This window comes from Arabidopsis thaliana, chromosome 4 (genome assembly GCF_000001735.4).
Source record: "Arabidopsis thaliana chromosome 4, partial sequence".
Lineage (NCBI taxonomy): Eukaryota > Viridiplantae > Streptophyta > Magnoliopsida > Brassicales > Brassicaceae > Arabidopsis > Arabidopsis thaliana.
The window spans coordinates 2,346,769-2,365,012 of NC_003075.7; the positions used below are offsets into that span (position 1 = coordinate 2,346,769).

The 18,244-nt window shown below is 38.0% G+C and overlaps 2 protein-coding genes, 1 long non-coding RNA gene, 1 other non-coding gene and 3 pseudogenes across 7 annotated transcripts; 3 read left to right on the forward strand and 4 right to left on the reverse strand.

Moving 5' to 3' along the window:
• Nucleotides 1-1,134: 1,134 nt before the first annotated feature.
• On the forward strand, nt 1,135-2,388 carry AT4G04635 (annotated as a pseudogene; the record flags this gene model as incomplete). Its single annotated transcript has 4 exons — nt 1,135-1,189; nt 1,234-1,295; nt 1,433-1,953; nt 2,172-2,388.
• A 504-nt stretch (nt 2,389-2,892) lies between these two features.
• On the reverse strand, nt 2,893-3,448 carry AT4G04915. The gene is made up of 2 exons (NR_144068.1): nt 3,176-3,448; nt 2,893-3,142 (listed from the first exon to the last, which is right to left on the reverse strand). It is a non-coding gene; the product is annotated as an uncharacterized misc_RNA (transcript).
• Nucleotides 3,449-3,729: 281 nt separating this feature from the next.
• Nucleotides 3,730-5,257, reverse strand: ATPC1 (ATPase, F1 complex, gamma subunit protein). The gene has a single exon (NM_116702.2): nt 3,730-5,250. It carries the CDS (start codon nt 5,112-5,114, stop codon nt 3,993-3,995), a length of 1,122 nt encoding a protein of 373 aa, NP_567265.1. The 5' UTR covers nt 5,115-5,250; the 3' UTR covers nt 3,730-3,992.
• A 1,963-nt stretch (nt 5,258-7,220) lies between these two features.
• Nucleotides 7,221-8,445, reverse strand: AT4G04650 (RNA-directed DNA polymerase (reverse transcriptase)-related family protein; the record flags this gene model as incomplete). Its single annotated transcript, NM_116703.1, has 2 exons — nt 7,221-7,344; nt 7,571-8,445. 2 exons carry the CDS (start codon nt 8,443-8,445, stop codon nt 7,221-7,223), a joined length of 999 nt encoding a protein of 332 aa, NP_567266.1.
• Nucleotides 8,446-9,302: 857 nt separating this feature from the next.
• AT4G04945 lies at nt 9,303-9,689 on the forward strand. Its single transcript, NR_141833.1, has one exon. It is a non-coding gene; the product is annotated as an other RNA (long non-coding RNA).
• A 275-nt stretch (nt 9,690-9,964) lies between these two features.
• Nucleotides 9,965-10,121, reverse strand: AT4G04653 (annotated as a pseudogene). Its single transcript has one exon.
• Nucleotides 10,122-10,649: 528 nt separating this feature from the next.
• On the forward strand, nt 10,650-18,176 carry AT4G04655 (annotated as a pseudogene; the record flags this gene model as incomplete). Its single annotated transcript has 1 exon — nt 10,650-18,176.
• Between the last annotated feature and the right edge of the window lie 68 nt (nt 18,177-18,244).

The window sequence follows — 18,244 nt, forward strand, 5'->3', positions numbered from 1 at the left end:
AGTTATTTATTTTAATTTAATTTGTTTTCTCTCTAAAAAAATTATTTTTCTTTGAGATAGCGGTGTACAGACAACGTTGTACAGATAGCGTTGTGCAGATACAACCGCACAGATTGCGCCGTACAGATTGCGCTGTACAGATTACGCTGTACAGATTGTATTTATTCTCTTGTTTAACAATTACAATACAAACAATTTCAAAATTATTAAACAAAACGCATATCAAATGATAGAGAAAAAACATAGATTTTTATTTATATGATCAATTTTAGAAAAATAAAATTTACAAACGAGTATTTTAGTTTTTAAAATTTGAGGCTAAATGTAATAAAGGAAAAAAATAAAAAAAATAAAAAAAAATAAATAAATCCTGACCCACCTGACCCACGCTCTCTCTCACACGCTGACTCATTCCCTTATATCTCTCTCTCTCACCAAACAAAAACAAAACGTACTATGACTATTCTACTAATTATAAATAGTAGATATACTACTTTTCCAATTAAGTTTGGGAAACGTACTATTTTCCAACTTATTCCAAATTAAATCATAATTCTGTTTAGGGATTTGGTTGAGAGGGAAGAGAAGAAAAATTATGTCCTGAGTTTTTTTTCATTTCGATTGAATTTTTTCCTTTTTGTAATCTTCAACTATTCTACATATATGCCTTCAAATCTCGGTAATATTATGGCCTATCGCCCATGATTTCATAATCGGGCTATACATCAACAATTGAAAAGTGATTTGGTTGAACATATATTACAAAAATTTGGCGCGAATCAAGCTAACAACTAATCGTTATTCCGTTTTTGATTTATATATGCTTTTGTGTCATCTATATTTAAAATTGTAGTATTTGTATTAATTATTCAGTTTTATGTAATAAAATATTTATAATTTTTATTTTAATAATAATAATTTTCTTAAAAAAATGCATTGAAGGGCTCTATCATTGGACAAAGAAAAAATGGGACTAACAAAAACTCTTGATTTTAAATTTCTCAAAATTTATTGTTTAGAAATTTGGAAGAGCTCAACCATTGGGGTTGCTCTGACGCTCCGTGTCTTTTTTTTATGACCTTAACACTTGATAAAATTTGAATCTATTTTGATTGGGAGTTACTTTTTTTGCAGATGGTTAGAAGATGGATGTTGGGTGATGATGATGATGATGATGGTGATGATGATGGTTTGCTTGATTCACTTACTAGCTAGGGAGAGATTAAATCATAGAACAGATTGAGGAGCAGGTTGGTGTCATGTTCAACAACTTATGCATGGATCAGATCAACAATGTTATGACATTCTCTGAATGAACCAAAGAACATTTGAAACTTTATGTAAGATGCTAACTAGGAAATATGGATTAGAAGAGTCTGAAAATGTTTACCTTGAGGAATCTGTTGCCATGTTTCTCGAGGTGGTTGGCTAGGATAAGACTGTTCGAGATATTGCTGCAAGATATCAACGGTCATTGGATACAGTGAAAAGAAAGATTGATGATGTTCTGAGTGCTCTATTAAAGTTTGCAGCGGATACATTAAAGCCACAAGAAGGTGAGTTTACAAGAGTAAACCCTGTTTTGAAGAATGATGATCGATATTGGCCTTTTTTTAGAGATTGTGTTGGAGCACTTGATGGAACTCATGTCCCGGTTCGCCCTCCAAGTCAAACTGCAGAAAAATATAAAGGTAGAAAGCTAGAACCTACAATGAATGTTCTTGCTATATGTAATTTCGATATGAAATTCATATATGCATATGTCGGTGTACCTGGTAGAGCACATGATACAAAGGTTTTGAATTATTGTGCGACGAATGAACCTATTTCCCACATCCGCCTAATGGGAAGTATTATCTTGTTGACTTCGGATATCCCACCAGGACTGGGTATCTTGGTCCACATCGTAGGATGCGATATCATCTTGGTCAGTTTGGTAGAGGAGGACCACCAGTAACTGCACGAGAGTTGTTCAACCGAAAGCATTCAGGTTTGCGATCTGTGATTGAGAGGACATTTGGAGTATGAAAAGCAAAATGGAGGATTTTAGATCGTAAGCATCCAAAATATGGTCTGACTAAGTGGATAAAGATTGTAACAGCGACAATGGCACTACACAATTTTATAAGGGATTCACATCGGGAAGATCATGATTTTTTATAGTGGCAAAGCATAGAAGAATATCATGTTGATGATGAAGAAGAAGAAGAAGAAGAAGAAGGAGAAGAAGAAGAAGGAGAGGGAGAAGAAGAAGAAGAAGAAGAAGAAGAAGGAGAAGAAGAAGAAGGAGAAGAACATGTTGCATATAAGCCTATTGGTGACAGAGCGATGGAAGCTTTACGTAACAACATCACGAACGAATGTAATAAAGGTCGCTTACCTTATTAGATATGTTTTTTTTAGTGACTTGGTTTATTATTTTAGTTAACGATTTTGTCTATCTTTTTTGCTTATAACTTGGTGTACTACTTTATTGTTATAATTATGCTTATGATTTTTCACAAATTTTTATCGTTATAATTACAAAAGAAAACTAAAAATTATAACTAGTTAAATAAAAAATGTTATGGATGTAACTATATTTAGATTACATTTTTTTTATTCAAATATAATTATAATACAAATTTATATTAAGAAAATAAGAATTAAGTTAAAACTAACGCAGCGGCGGCGAAACGAACATAGATACTTGCGGCAGCGGCAGCGTCGGCGGCATCCAAACGAACATAAATGTTGCGTCAGCGGCAGTGGCGACGAAACGAATAACAATCTGCGGTAGAGTTTCCCGCTGCCGCTGCCGCCTGCGGTGAACAAACAAACAAACTAAATAATGTCTTGTTGGATATGCAATTGAAGAAGATAGGAAACAAAATTCTTAACTTTTTTTTTTGTGTTTTTTAGATACATGGTAATTCGATGGCAACACTACAAGTTCCAAGTGACGACGTGAGGTTTTTTTTTTATAGGTTGGAGCTCGGTTTTACAGCACCAACGGAGCTCCCACGTCCCCTTCTTCAGTTGATTGAGGTAAGCGTTAATACGCCATAATTGAGGCTCTCAAAAATTGGACGTACGTATAGTTGCGGGGACACGAGTAGCGATACTTGGGTTTCACGGAACTGCAAAGTCTAGTCTTTTGAATGTTCTTGCGGGAGATTTAGTTACTGTTTTGAATGTTCTTGCGGGAGATTTAGTTACTGTGGGTGAAGTGAGAATAAGCCAGAACCTGAGGATCGGAAGGTACTCTTTTGTGGAGAAGCCCACTTGGATATATTCTTCCTAGATCTTTATCCTCCTCACCCAAGACCAAAGGAAATATATTAAACTTGATGCGGTGCGTTTGAAACTGATCAGGTTTGGTCTCCCAAGTCAACACCATTACACTTCATTTTCACGATTGTTTGAAGGACAAAAGGCTAAGGTTGTGTTAGCCTCCATCTCAATGTCCAACCCACACATTTTGCTTTGTTGACGAGCCAACTAATCACTTGGACAAGCCAACTATAACTGCCTTGGGGAATTCACTAAGTTGGTTCAAAGGAGCAGCTGTGTTGGTTAGTCACGACTCGAGACTTGTATCTTCCGATGTACATTTAAAGACTACCAAATCCAGTCAGAGGTATTCAAAAAAGTCTTATGAAATCTTGAAAGATGGGGTGAACAAAAGGATTCAATGTTGTCCCTAACTAAGATCCTTAGTCATAACAACAATGGAAAAGGATTCACAACTAACAACCAAAGAAACCAAAATCTTATTCCTCCAAAGGATCCTACAAAAACTCTTCATCATCCACAAATATTCAACGAAGATCTCCATCATTTTATCCAATGAAAAGCCAAAATAGATACAACCGCGTTTTTGTTTGTAATTGCATGATTATAAAGAGTTCTAGAGATTATCAATTATACATTATACAAACGATAACGAAAAAAAAAGAAGAAGAAGAGAGTTTTGGACTCATATAGAAGATTCAAAGAGGGTTCAAAACAAATCAAACCTGTGCATTAGCTCCAGCAACAATCTCAAGAATCTCTCCAGTAATCTTAGCTTGACGCTTTCTATTATACACCATCGAAAGCGATTTCTTGAGATCCGATGCATTATCCGAAGCACTACTCATTGCACTCATTCTAGCTGCAAGCTCACTAGCCAATGACTCCTGTAATGCCCTAAGAATCTGACTGTTAAGATACAGAGGCAACAAAGCATCAAGAATCTGAACAGGGTCTTGCTCGAATTGCAAGATCGGCGAGAAATCAGCTGTTGGTGTCCTAAAAGTCTCTCTTTCAACTGTCAATTTCCCTTCTTTTGTCGTTAACCTGAAAAACTCATCTTCCGCAGCATCCACACAGGTTCCATTAATGTCACAGATCTCTCCTTTAGGTGATAAAGGCAGTAGCGTGTGGATCACGGGTTCTGATTTGACCAAAGAGACAAACTTTGTGTACAAGAGCTCGACTTTGTCGACTTCTTCACTTATAAACAGAGAGAAGACATCATCAGCCACAGCTTGAGCTTCTTTAGCCGTAGGTAAAGTTCCGGCTTCTAGGTATTTGTCGACGGGGATGTACGGGCGACGGAGGAAATAAGAATTTCCCTTCTTGCCCACGCTAATGACTGTGTATTCAAGACCTAGACCTTTAAGCTCTTTGATTCTTGCCTCTGCTTTCTTAATGATGAAATTGTTGAATCCACCACATAATCCACGATCACCGGTGACGACAACGAGAGCTACTTTCTTAACCGGTCTGACTTTGGTTAAGGGAACATCGACATCATCGGTTTGAAGCTGTTCGTTGATGTTGTAAAGAACTTCAACTAGGGTTTCTGAGAATGGTCGTCCATTGACAACAGCTTCTTGAGCTCTCCTGACTTTAGCTGCAGCGACAAGCTTCATAGCTTCGGTGATCTTTTGAGTGTTTTTGACTGAATCGATACGGTCTCTGAGCTCACGAAGAGACGCTTGGAGTGGTGAAACAGAGGAAGCTCGTGAAGGAGGTGAGGAAGTGTTAGTTGGGCACTTGAGAACAGATCGGAATGATAAGGAAGATGAATCAGCAGAAAGAGATGGTTTTGATGAAACCCACATTGTTGTTAGATTAGAGCAAGCCATTTTTTTGTTGTTTGTTTCAGACAGTGTTTTGCTCTAACCTTATCTCTCTGTTCTTTTGATTGTATTGTATTGAAGAAGAAGAAAGAAGAGAGGAGAGATTTGAGTGGAGGGAAGAGAAGGTGATGAGATTAGGTTTGGAGATAAGGTTTTACATTTGCTATTTGGAGTCTGCAAATTGTGGGATCCTCTTTTTGTTGACGTGGCGTTGTATTAGTGGATGGTTCGATATCTTCAATGTTTTTTTTTTTTGGGGTGTGTGGTATATATCTTACTTCTTTGTAATTGTTTATCAGCCAACCAATAATTGCTTTTTTATTTTATGAGTTTTGACCCCAAAGAGAGAAAATATCTGACAAAGGATAGAAATTAGAGTAATTAGGTTTGGTTTAATTTCTTTGGTATGGTTTTGGTCCATTAGTATATATATATACCAATCAAATTACCTTACAATAGACTTAAAATGATATATATATATATATATATATATATATATATATAATTTGTAATCTGGTTTGATTTGTTAATTGCTTTTTTATTTTATGAGTTTTTGACCCCAACGAGAGAAAATATCTGACAAAGGATAGAAATTAGAGTAATTAGGTTTGGTTTAATTTCTTTGGTATGGTTTTGGTCCATTAGTATATATATATACCAATCAAATTACCTTACAAGAGACTTAAAATGATATATATATATATGTATATATATATATTTTTTAATCTGGTTTAATTTGTTAATTGCTTCAATTTTCTCCAAAATTTTTTTGATAAGCAAAACTTTATAGAGAAAAACAAATATTTGGTTATAACGAAAAAATCATATAGTGTAACAACTAACAACAATGGTTTCATTTGTTAATTGCTTCGATTTATTCCAAAAATTCCGATAAAATAATTCTACAGATCAAAACAAATATTAAAAACTAATATTTGGTTAGAAATTAGAACGAAATAATAAACATATAATAAGAATTAACTAAATTATAGATATAAAAATTTATAAAATTTTATTCATTAAATTAATTATAAGATGTTTATATATTAAAATCAATAAAATATTAATTTTATCATGAAAATTGTAGTTTTCTTTTTGGTTAAAATTATATATTATTGTATCTTCAACTACATCCGGATACATATTTTGGAATATGCTTATTGTTACAAGAACATACCGAAATCACACAGAAACCACAAAAATTCCCAACCTCTTGCTATAAACAAGTTCTTAGTTTTATTTGTTTTGTTTTATTTTCATCACCAAACATATTATTACGTACGCTCAGTTTCTCATGGATTTGTACAAACTAATATCATCTTTATTAATCACCAACAATCTAGTGACATTCTATTCATCTCTTAAGGATCAAATCGACCTATGAATCTTTGATGCTTACATGAAGTAAAGCTCATTATTCTTTCCGTCAATTATTGCATACTCGTCCACCATTTCAAATAATAGAACATTAAGGATGCTGAACATGTTGAGTCATACACCTTATTGGATTTAGGGTTATAGTAACAATCTATGTAAAATCTGCACCGTATTAATATGAACTCGTTGCTCGAGTTATAAAAGCCCAACCAAACAAAGATTACACATCACACCAGAACTGACTTTAAAATGAGTTGACCACCCTAAGTACAATGAAGATTATGATCCATCAAATTCAACATTTTCAGTTGCCTAAAAGAGGTAGATCCTTAGTGGAAAGGCAATACAAATTGCTACTCATATGTAATATGCAAGAAATGAGTAAGTTCTTTTAAGGGTTTGATTATTTTATTTTCTTTCTTTTTTATTTCTTTGAAATGGAATGATGATAATGCAACTTTCAAAATATATAAGACTTCTTTTAGGTCACAAAATTTGATGTTAGTATTTAGGTCACAAAATCGGCACCATCCACGCAATTTGTGTCAAGTCGATTATGAAATGAATCAAAACCGTGCCTAACCAGAATGTCCTGAATCGAAATCCAAAATGCAAATACCTTACTTAGACAACAAAACATTGATGTATCAATATATCTAAAACAACAATAGCTATTGAAAGGGGGGGGGGGGGTGGTGGTGGTGGTATTTATGTAAGGTACGAGCCCTCTCCATGTCAGATCCAAAATAGCGCCAAACTCAAAAAAACAATCCCGAAACTATAGATATCAGTCTTTTCATTAAAGTTATCCAATTTAACTTCAATTTCGGGTGCTTTATAGACGGTTATTTCTGGTTCACTATAGCTACCAACTTTTTGGGCATCTTCCACCATTTTTTTTTTTTTTTTTTTTAGTTCATAAATTTCCATTCAACTTTAAAACATACAATGGCAAAAGCCCAAATAAAGGCCACATGCCCAACACAGGAGAAAACAAACCTTTTCCTGCAACAAACAAAAGGGGAGACGAAACCTGCAACACTAGAAAACCAAAACAAACAGCCCTGAACTAGAACAACGAAAACCAAGTTCCTAGCAAGGACAAAGCGTTAGGTTGATGAGCCGTGCTGCGAGACAAAGGATCCAGACGAGCGCGAATGATGAGCTGGATGTCCTTCAAGATAGACTCAGTAGAACGAGAGACGCCGGAGTGGAGACGTTGGTTTCTTTCTCTCCAAATTGCATAAACACAAGAGTGAAAGGCCAGCCTGATAATGAGACAAATATTTTTTTCCCTTGAGGGAGATAAGAGCCAGTTAAGACAGTCCATTAATTGGGCAGGAGGATTAAGGTTGGTTGAGGCTGTAAAAAACCTCCACACGACACCACTAAACTGGCACTCAAAGAAGAGATGTGCTCTCGAATCGTCATGAGCATTGCAAAGAAGACACTCAGCAGGGATCGAGAGACCCCAATTCTGAAGCCTATCCCTTGTGTGCAATCTATTCCACGCCACAACCCAACAAATGAAGGCGTGCTTAGGAACATGGTTCTTAAACCAGACCGCCTTATGCCAGGGGACGGTGTGAGATTGCGGATGCAGAGCAGACCAAGTTCTTGGAGCGGAGAATCTGTTTGATGGTGCATGAAGGTCCGTTTTCCAAAGAAAGGAGTCGTCATGCTGACAGTCAAGCAAACCCTGAGCCTCCGGGAGAAGATTTTTAAGCTGAACAATGATTGGATTCCTGCTACGGCTTGATGCAATCCACCAAGACGTGCCCCTTAACGCATCCCTAACCACAGCATCAATAGGCAAACCAACTGTACGAGGGCCTAGAGGACCGATTACCTCTATAAGGGGGCCAAGGCCAATCCAATTATCATGCCAAAACTTAGCGGTGACCCCGGAACCAACCTCACAAACAATAAAGGGCCTTGCCACAACTCTGAGCTTACACATCTTCCACCATCTTGGATATCATTTCAACACCTTCAAGGACATCTTCGTCCTCTACATGAGAGGAAAGGTTCTTCACATAAGTGGAGTCGAATCCTGTAATTGTGGAGTTAAAATAGAAAATAAGACAAATAATGAAGTAGTTCATTAAAGAGTTTTATTAAAATGCGAGGAACCAAAAAGAAAAAATTTATATTTGTTTTAGTTCATAAAAGATTGAATGTGGCTGCACCAATAATCAGCTTTGGCTACATTAATTTACACAACATATATATGGACTTATATATATGAACCCATATATATATATTTATATATATGAACCCATATATATATATTTATATATATGAAAAACTCTTATTATAAAACCTAATAACATTGATTTAGATGGACTACACTAATGATAATATCTTGGGTTTTTATGTGTGCTCTTATACTATTGTCGATTGTATGATTTATTCTTCATCGGATCTAAAGCAATACTCAAAAAGGTTTATGTGTGCTCACTCAAAACCTTAACTAGGGGTTCAACAAAACAAAACAAAAAAACTCAAAGGAGATGGATTTCGAGTTGAGAAAACTTTCAAGAACATTTTCAAACTCTAGAAAAAAGGAAAGCTTCATTCTATGAATGGAGTTAAATAGAAAATAAGACATGAAATAAAGTGATTCATTAAAAAGTTTTTTTTTTCTCATAAGTGTTATACTTTATTTTAAAACTTGTGTTGTAAAGATACAACTGTGGAACCTTCCACTTACAAATCTTGACAGTTGACACATATTAAATCTTACAACGTTGGATCAACTAAAGTATAGTCATCCATGTTGCATAAAAACAAACAAGTCTAGCTTATAAGCAGATGCCCATAAAGAAAGCCCAGTCCAGGAAACAAAACCCTTAGAGAAAGTAAATTTAAAGATTGCCTTCCACCCAAAAGCCACGTGTGATGTGAAGAAACAAAGTTGAAACACGTGGACTGAAGAAGCCTTAGTCGTCGCTGTTCATCGCCGAACTGGTTAGCAACTCAGAGAACTCCAAAACCATGGAAACCGCCAGAGCTTCAAGAGAAGTCTATCAATTTTTAATTAGAGAACCCCACCAAACTTCATCAGCAAATCAGGAAAGGAAAGATCTACCAAAGGCAATTGACTCCCGAAATCCAAGGAACATCGACGTAGAGTAAGTCTTTGAGCTTTCAACAACACCTAAAAACAAACAAAAAAGCACTCGTCTCCATAAAACGGTTAGAGAAATAGCCACAATTGCATTAGATTCAACCGAGAGGCGTAAAAAACTTTAATCTGCAACTCAATTTGTTCCTAAAAAATTGAAATCGATAAGCTTGGAAAACAAATCGAGCCCTTTAAACAAAGGAGGTTCAAGGAATTATATTCCAAATGGAAACACAAAAGACCTCAATCAAACCAAATATAAAGAAATCGAGAGATGAAAACATAAATCTAAACCGGAAATCAATTTGGCCAAAAGCTAGACGAGACACCGAAGATAGGCGGTGAAACTCTGGACCTTAGCTAGCCCACCGCCGCTAAAGAAGCCAACGGAAGCCAGACGCAAGCAGACCACCGCCGTAAAAAACCGGACAGTGTCAGAACGAAAACAGATCAAACGTTGCCCAAAACGTCGCTGGACAAAAGCCAGACATCCATACTGAAAAAGCCATAAATTCTGGACAGAAAACCGGCCAACAAACGTTGAAGAAGCGATTATTGTCGGAAAAAGAAGATCCAGTGCTTCCTCTCTCTAAAAGATGCTGATGAGAGAAGAGAGAGAACCACCAAGATTTATTTAAATGCAAGGAACAAAAAAATGTTTGCCTTCAAGGATAAAATAGATATAGATTTAATCTCTTTAAATTTAATCTTCGTCAATAAATTTGCTTCATGAGTTAACGCGATCAAACTAAAAAAATCTTTGTTCTCTCACTTAGCAGCTCATTTTAGAAATTCTCATCGCCGTTCGTTTGCCGTCCCGTTTCTGTTGGGCTTAAGAACTTCTCCTCTGTAGTATATCATTATACTTGAGCGGAGCCCTTGTCCGAAGAATTACCAGTTTTTTGTTGGAGTTCTGATTCAGTTGGATTTCATTTGCTACTTTCAAAAGTTGGTTTGCTGTTTCAATTAGGCTCGATTCTCTGTGAATTGATTGCGCTTGGTTTCTTATCGAAGTTGATTCAAGTGGATTTCTCGTCATGAATATGGAGTTAGACAAAGCTATCTTTGAGATGTCGATCAAAGATGATGGTCCTCTAGTTTTATCCTATCAACCAAAGTTTAGTTCGATAGAGAAGAATAGTTGTAGTATTATTCGACAATTTCTGAACCCTTCTCACCAACGTATGTCTAATTGGATATTAGATATGCCTCGAATATGGCGGATCTACTCCCGGGTTCATGGGGTTGCTCTATTTCAAGAGAGATTTCAGCTTTTCTTCAAGTCAGAGGATGATTTGCTTGAAATTTTTAAAACAGGTGTTTGGACTCAAGATGAGTGGTGTGTTGTAATGGATCAGTGGGTAGAGAAGCCACCTGAGGAGTACTTGATGTTCCTTCCGATTTGGATTCGTCTTCGTAATATCCCAGTTAATTATTACACAAAAGAGACAATTAAGGAAGTTGTCGAATGTCTGGGTGAAGTGTTAAAGGTTGAATTAGATTTGGATAAATCTCAAGCTCAAGATTATGTGCGAGTTCAAGTTCTTTTTGATGTTCGAAATCCGTTGCGAAATTCCAAGGATGTTCAGGTGCCTACAGGTGAAGTGTGTTCAGTTACTTTTGATTACAAGCGTATTTGAAAGAGATGTTTTCTTTGTCAACGTCTTACTCATGACAGAGCGGACTGCCCTAGTCGTCTTCAAGGTAGTGGTCAAATCCCGGATGCAGTCTCAAAGAAGTTGTCTTCAGAGAAGATGACGAGTGATCAAAATATTCATCCCACAGAGGGATGAATGGATGAATATTTGTCAACGTCTTACTCATGACAGAGCGGACTGCCCCAGTCGTCTTCAAGGTAATGGTCAAATCCCGTATGCAGTCTCAAAGAAGTTGGCTTCAGAGAAGATGACGAGTGATCAAAATATTCATCCCTCTATGGGATTTGAGGTTAAAGAAGCTCTGTTAGACAAAGAGATAACGGAGTTGGTGAGGTTTAAAGAGAAGCAGAAAGGTGTTGATGATCAAGGAACAATTTTCCCCCTTTCTAAATCTACTCTTTCTCTCCCGATAAATGAGGACAAGATTGATGATTTACAGATGCAACAATCCAAAAAGTTGCAGGTTACTATGGCCAGCCAAATTCTGATTATCTGAATTTGGATTTCTCTCCTCTTTTGATAAGCCTTGTTCTTCTGGTTTGTGCATCAAATAGAAAAATCAGAGACCTCGGAAAAGTTATGGAGATAAGGAAGACTGCAATGAGTTCACCGGTTCCAATCGATAAAGAGGTTAGTTTCAATACCAAGATTTATAAAACCTTCAAACGAAAGAATCACGTCTCTGAAATTAAATCTTCTAAATGTCTTAAGAGAGATGATAATACGGTGGTTCCTAGTGAACCATCGCAATATCAATATGGCATCTTAAGTTGGAATTGCCAAGGTTTGAGGAATCCTTGGATAATTCGGCACCTTAAGAAAATGAAGAAAGAGCATTTCCCTGATATTTTATTCCTCATGGAAACCATGAATTCTGATCAGTTTCTGTTAAAAGTTTTTAGATGGCTTGGTTATCATTACTTTCATACTATAGAACCGGTTGGGAAGAGTGGTGGTTTAGTGATCTTTTGGAAAAATTAGATAGAGATTGAATTTCTTTTTGAGGATAAGAATCTTTTGGATTAAAGAGCTTCTCAAGGAAGGAAAGGCTAGTTTTCTCTTGTGTTTATGGGAACCCTGTGACGAATCTAAGATACATTTTGCTGGAAAAGCTAAGTAGTATTGGATTAGAGAGAACTACAGCTTGGTGTATGATAGGGGACCTCAATGATATTTTTTCTAATGAGGAAAAGTTAGGGGGACCGGTTAGGTTGATATCTTCTTTTCAGCCTTTCAAGAATATGCTGCTTAACTGTGACATGCATGAACTGGGAAGTACATGTATTGGTTTTACCTGGGGAGGAACAAGGAATGGTCAATGGATTCAGAGTAAATTGGATCGATGCTTTGGGAACTCGGAGTGGTTTAATTTATTTCCAAACTCTCATCAATGGTTCTTAGAGAGATTAGGATCAGATCATCGTCTTGTTCTAGTGAAGTTTGTGAAAGATCAGGAGGTTTTTAAAGGTCAATTCTGTTTTGACAAACGCTTTGCTGATTTTCCTAACTGTGCAGATGCTATTCATGGTTCATGGAATGGTAAATTTAATTCTTCTTCTATGCTGCAGATGGTTCATTGTAGGAAAGCAATAAGTAGATGGAAAAAGACTAGTGAATATAATGCTCAGTAGGATTTTGGGATTAAGAAAAGAACTGGATGATGCATAGAGTGAGCAGTTTCCTTGTTGGCCCCAAATTCCAGACATTCAAAGGCAGTTGGGAGTTGCTTTTAGAGAGGAGGAGTCTTTTTGGAGGCTGAAAAGTAGAGATAAGTGGCTTTTTGGAGGTGATAGAAACTCAAAGTTCTTCCAAGCTATGGTGAAAGCTAATAGAGCAAAAAATTCCTTGAGTTTTTTAGTGGATGAGAATGGCAATGAAAAAACTTTGAATAGAGAGAAAGGAAACATTGCGTCTACCTATTTTGAGAATTTGTTTATGTCTTCTTATCCGGCGAATCTTCATTTGGTTTTGGATGGATTCTGTCAAAGAGTTTCTGAAGAGATGAATAAGACTTAACTAAAGAAGTCACTGAAATGGAAATATACTCTACTGTCTTTTCTATTAATGCTGAGAGTACTCCAGGGCCAGATGGGTTCACAGCCTTATTTTTCAAGAAAAATTGGGAGATTGTCAAGGATCAGATATGCAAAGAAATTTTGGGTTTCTTTAGACAGGGGTCCTTCCTCAAGAGTGGAATCACACTCACCTGTGCTTGTTTCCAAAGATTTCAAATCCACAAAGAATGTCAGATATTAGACCAATCAGCTTATGTTCAGTCTTATATAAGATTGTTTCCAAAATCTTGTCTTTCAGACTGAAGAAACACCTTCCAGCAATTGTGTCATCTACTTAATCTGCATTTGTTGCTCAAAGGTTAGTCTCTGATAATATCCTTATCGCCCATGAAATTGTGCATAGTTTAGGAACAAATGATCGGATTTTCAAGGAGTTTATGGCTTTCAAAACTAATATATCGAAGGCTTATGATAGGGTTGAGTGGCCTTTTTTAAAAGGAATTTTGACTGCTTTGGGATTCAATGATAAATGGATTTCTTGGATAATGGGTTGTGTGACATCTGTTTCTTACTCAGTTTTGATAAATGGTCAGCCATTTGGGCATATTACTCCTGAAAGAGGTATCAAGCAAGGTGATCCAATATCAACGTTTTTATTTGTGTTGTGTATTGAGGCTCTGATACATATTCTTCATCAAGTTGAGAGTAAAAGGAAAATTAGTGGCATTTAGTTTAATGGCGATGGACCTTCAGTGAATCATTTGTAATTTGCAGATGACACTTTATTGGTCTGTAGAGCATCAAAGCATGATTGTGAAGAGGTTATGCTTTGTTTATCTTAGTATGGACATATCTCAGACAAATGATTAATGTAGAGAATTCAATCACTTTTGGTGCTAAGGTGGACAAGGATACCAAACAATGGATCAAAAATCGTTCAGGGATTCAGATAGAAGGTGGGACTGGGAAGTACTTGGGATTACCTGAGAATTTGAGTGGCTCTAAACAGGTTTTATTGGGATTCATCAAAGAGAAATTGCAATCAAGATTGACTGGTTGGTATGCTAAAACTCTTTCACAGGGAGGTAAGGAGGTTTTGTTAAAATCAATTGCTATGGCCTTGTCTGTGTATACCATGACCTGTTTTAGACTGTCAAAAGGTCTATTAACTAAGCTTATAGGGGTAATGACGGATTTCTGGTGGAACTCGATGGAATCTTCGAAGAAAATTCATTGGATTGGAGTTAAAAATTAATTATGCCTAAGAGCTTAGGGGCTTTGTGTGAGACCCCGTCCCGGACGTCTCGGCGTCCGGCGACGTTGTACTCAAATTCGCGCCTCTCCCCGACCGAACCGCTTAATTTTTCGCGATTCAACATAGAATTGCCTTTACGAGGCTAAATTCTATAATCGCTCTCTTATTACACAGCGGAAGTCTTTCTAACCTTGGTTTAATTCTAACCAACTCTTGTACCGGTTTTCATCGTCTTTGTCCCTTAGACTTAGATCGATCCTTTACTCGGTCAAGACATGCATATGTTCGCTAACCACTCTAAGCCAAACAATCGCATATTCCTTTATCCTACTTTCACGGTCAATTACCAAACGTCTATCTTAACTAATAAGCTAGATCGTTACATACCTTGGCCAATATGCGGATTTGATTCCTTAGCCCGTTTGTCGCCTTACTCCATTCGTTCAACGACTCGTCATCAGTCGTGAATTGATGAACCAATCCCTATCGTTACTTAGCCATACAACCAACCAACCCCACTGGTCTAAGTACAATGATAGAGATTGGGGATGGTACGATTCTCTTGGTTCACGATGGCCGAATCAAGCTCTTGGCTTATTGGTCCATTCGTTCTCCAAACGTACGCCCCTCCGGCTACATGGTGGACGATTGAGCCCTCGGCTTATCAAACCATCCATGTTTCCGTTCCGGTCGTTTAACACTACGACCGCCCACGGTTTACTAACCAATTACCCGTCCGGTCCATGGTGGTCGATAAAGCTTTCGGCTTAATAATCCATCCATGCGGTCCGAACGATATCCTTATCACACCCAAGGGTCCGTGGATTCATCCACTGGATCATCGTAGGCTAGCCCATGAAATCTTTCTTCCGTCGGCCTTAGGTTTGCTCGCGGGTCCAACATCCGTTTTGTTCATCGGTTCCCACCGTGGACTTTCCCGTTGGTTATCCGTCGAGTCACCCTTTGGTCTTACCGATCTCTGATCGGTTTCACCATGGCTGAGGAGATAGATACATGAAGGCGGCCGCGATGTTGATCCTATATGGTGAATCACGTTCCTTACCCATTCTTGGTGCTTTCTCCCTTTATCGGTAAGATTGCATCCATGGGCGACCCTTGGGTGTGTTCGGATGCACTTATCCTTGTGCTTCCTCGAACACTTTTCTCGATCCATCCCATCCGATGATCGGTCTGTCCGACCCGTTCCGTCAGACGATCGGCCTATCCCATCCGACCCGTCCGACGATCGGTCTGTCCGCTCCGTCTGGCCGATCCGATCCGTCTGACGATCGGTCTGGCCGATCCGATCCAACGATCGGTCGACCCGATCCGATTCGTCTCTAAGACGAACGGTCTACCCTCTCCATCCTCTACACTCCATCGAACCGTTGGACCGGGAGGTAGCATGCGCATCAGTTCGGTCGAGTTATACTCGCCGAGCCGCACCCCCTTTCCGACCAACAACTCTAGGATGTGTTAGGACTCCTTTAAGAATGTTTTATGGTGTTTTGGATGTTGTGAGATGATGTGAGATTATTCCAAAGGCCTTGGGCGTCCTCCCTTATATAGGGGGCGAATGGATGCTTCCCGAAGCATCACATCCGTTCCTTGCACCACTCCGAAAGGTCACATCCGTTCCTTGCACCCTTCCAAAAGGTCACATCCGTTCCTTCCAAAAGGTCACAACCGTTCGTTGGTACCCGCTCGACCTTACACCTTTTGGCCGAGACACCTTTTCACCCGTGAGCTACCACAGTCCACCAGCTCGAGTGTCAGCTGACCAGACCACCCAGCTGGGTCAGTACACGATCAGCTCACCGAGCTCAGTCGAGCTGTCTGTCAGCTCACCTAGCTGAGCTAGCTAGTCTTCCAGCTGGTTTAGCTCACCTAGCTTAGCTAGCTAGTTCATCCTAGCTTGTCCAGCTCACCTAGCTGGTTCAGCTTTGAACTTTCTCGTTCTTCTGACTAAGTATTTTAGTCCGTTTCTTGACCATGGTCTAGTTTTCTCCTAAAACAACCTCACCTCTTTATGAACGCGGGACGTGGTCGTTTCAAGTCTACCCCCCTTAAACTGAATTCGTCCTCGAATTCGGCGTGTGTAAGATCTTGCTTACTCCCTAACTCGGGAAACGGGCGTTACACTTTGGTTTTAAAGACTTGCAATGTTTTAATCAAGCACTGTTGGCCAAACTAGCTTGGAGATTACTCACTGATTCAAGGAGTCTTCTTTCTCAAATTTTCAAAAGTCGGTACTTTTTAAATTCAGATTTCCTCAATGCACCTCAAGGAACTAGCCCTTCTTATGCTTAGAGGAGTATTTTATATGGTAGGGAATTATTGATGGGAGGTCTGAAGAGGATTGTACAAAGGTGTGGATTTATAAATGGGTGTTTGATGGTCAGAACCGGAGACCAATGAATGTGCATTCATTGATGGATATCTAGATGATAGTAAATAAGTTAATTGGTCATATCACTCGGAATTGGAACTTGCTGATACTCAGAGATTTATTTCAGGAGAAACATGTTCAGTTAATTATGCACCAGAGACCTCTTGTCACTATAGAAGACTTCTATTGTCGGGCTAGGACTAATGATGGTTTATATACAGTAAATTCGGGTTATGATAGAAGTAGTAGAGCGACTTACCCGAATCCTTTAAAGAAGCTGAGGTATGTCCTTCTATTAATCCCTTGTTTGATAAGATTTGGAATCTTGCAACGGCTCCAAAGATTAAGGTGTTCATGTGGAAAGTTTTAAAAGGTGCACTTGCAGTGGAGGATAGACTAAGATCACATGGAATTCAAATTAATGATGGGTGTTTATTGTGTGAAGAGGAACTTTAAACAATTAATCATATTTTGTTTCAGTGTTCTTTTGCTCGACAGGTGTGGGCTCTTGCGCTCATTCAATCACCTGCAATGGCATTTGGATCCTCTATCTTCACGAATATTGATTATCTGATTCACAATTCTCTGAACTTGGGACTTTCTCAACAACTGAGATCTGTTAGTCCTTGGATCCTGTGGTTTTTATGGAAAAAAAGAAATAAGATTTTGTTTGAGGGTACATGTTCATTGACTCAAGAAATCGTTGATTAAGCTTATGAGAATTGTTCTCAATGGATCAATGCTCAAGGAAAAGGGTCTGTTATGGTTAAGTCAAGTTCCCAGAATTGGATTCCTCCACCAGTGGATGAACTTAAATGTAACATTGGTGTTGCTTGGACTAAACAGAAGCAATTAGCTGGTATATCTTGGGTGGTTCGAGATTCGATGGGGCATGTTTTACTTCACAGTCGAAGATCATATTCTTATGTACACTCTCTATTTGTTGCAAAAATTAAAAGTTGGGAATGGGCATTAGAGAGTATGGATCATCTACATTATGATAAAATAACCTTTGCCGCCTCCTCTCCTAATATTATTAAGGCTTTGAATAAACCAAATGACGGGCATCGGTCATATTTCTGAATTACTCAAGTTCACTAAGGATAAACCACACTGGTTTATGATGATGAAAACAGATTATTGTAATACAGGTGCTTTTGAAATAGCTAAGAGTGTCATCACAGGAATGCGGTGGCAATCTTATGTAGCTCACAGTTTCCCCTATTGGTTGAGAAGTCTTTTTGATAAGGAATTGACTTATCAATAGAGTATTTGAGTTTTCACAAGGAGGTTAGGATTAGATTTTAGGTTTGTC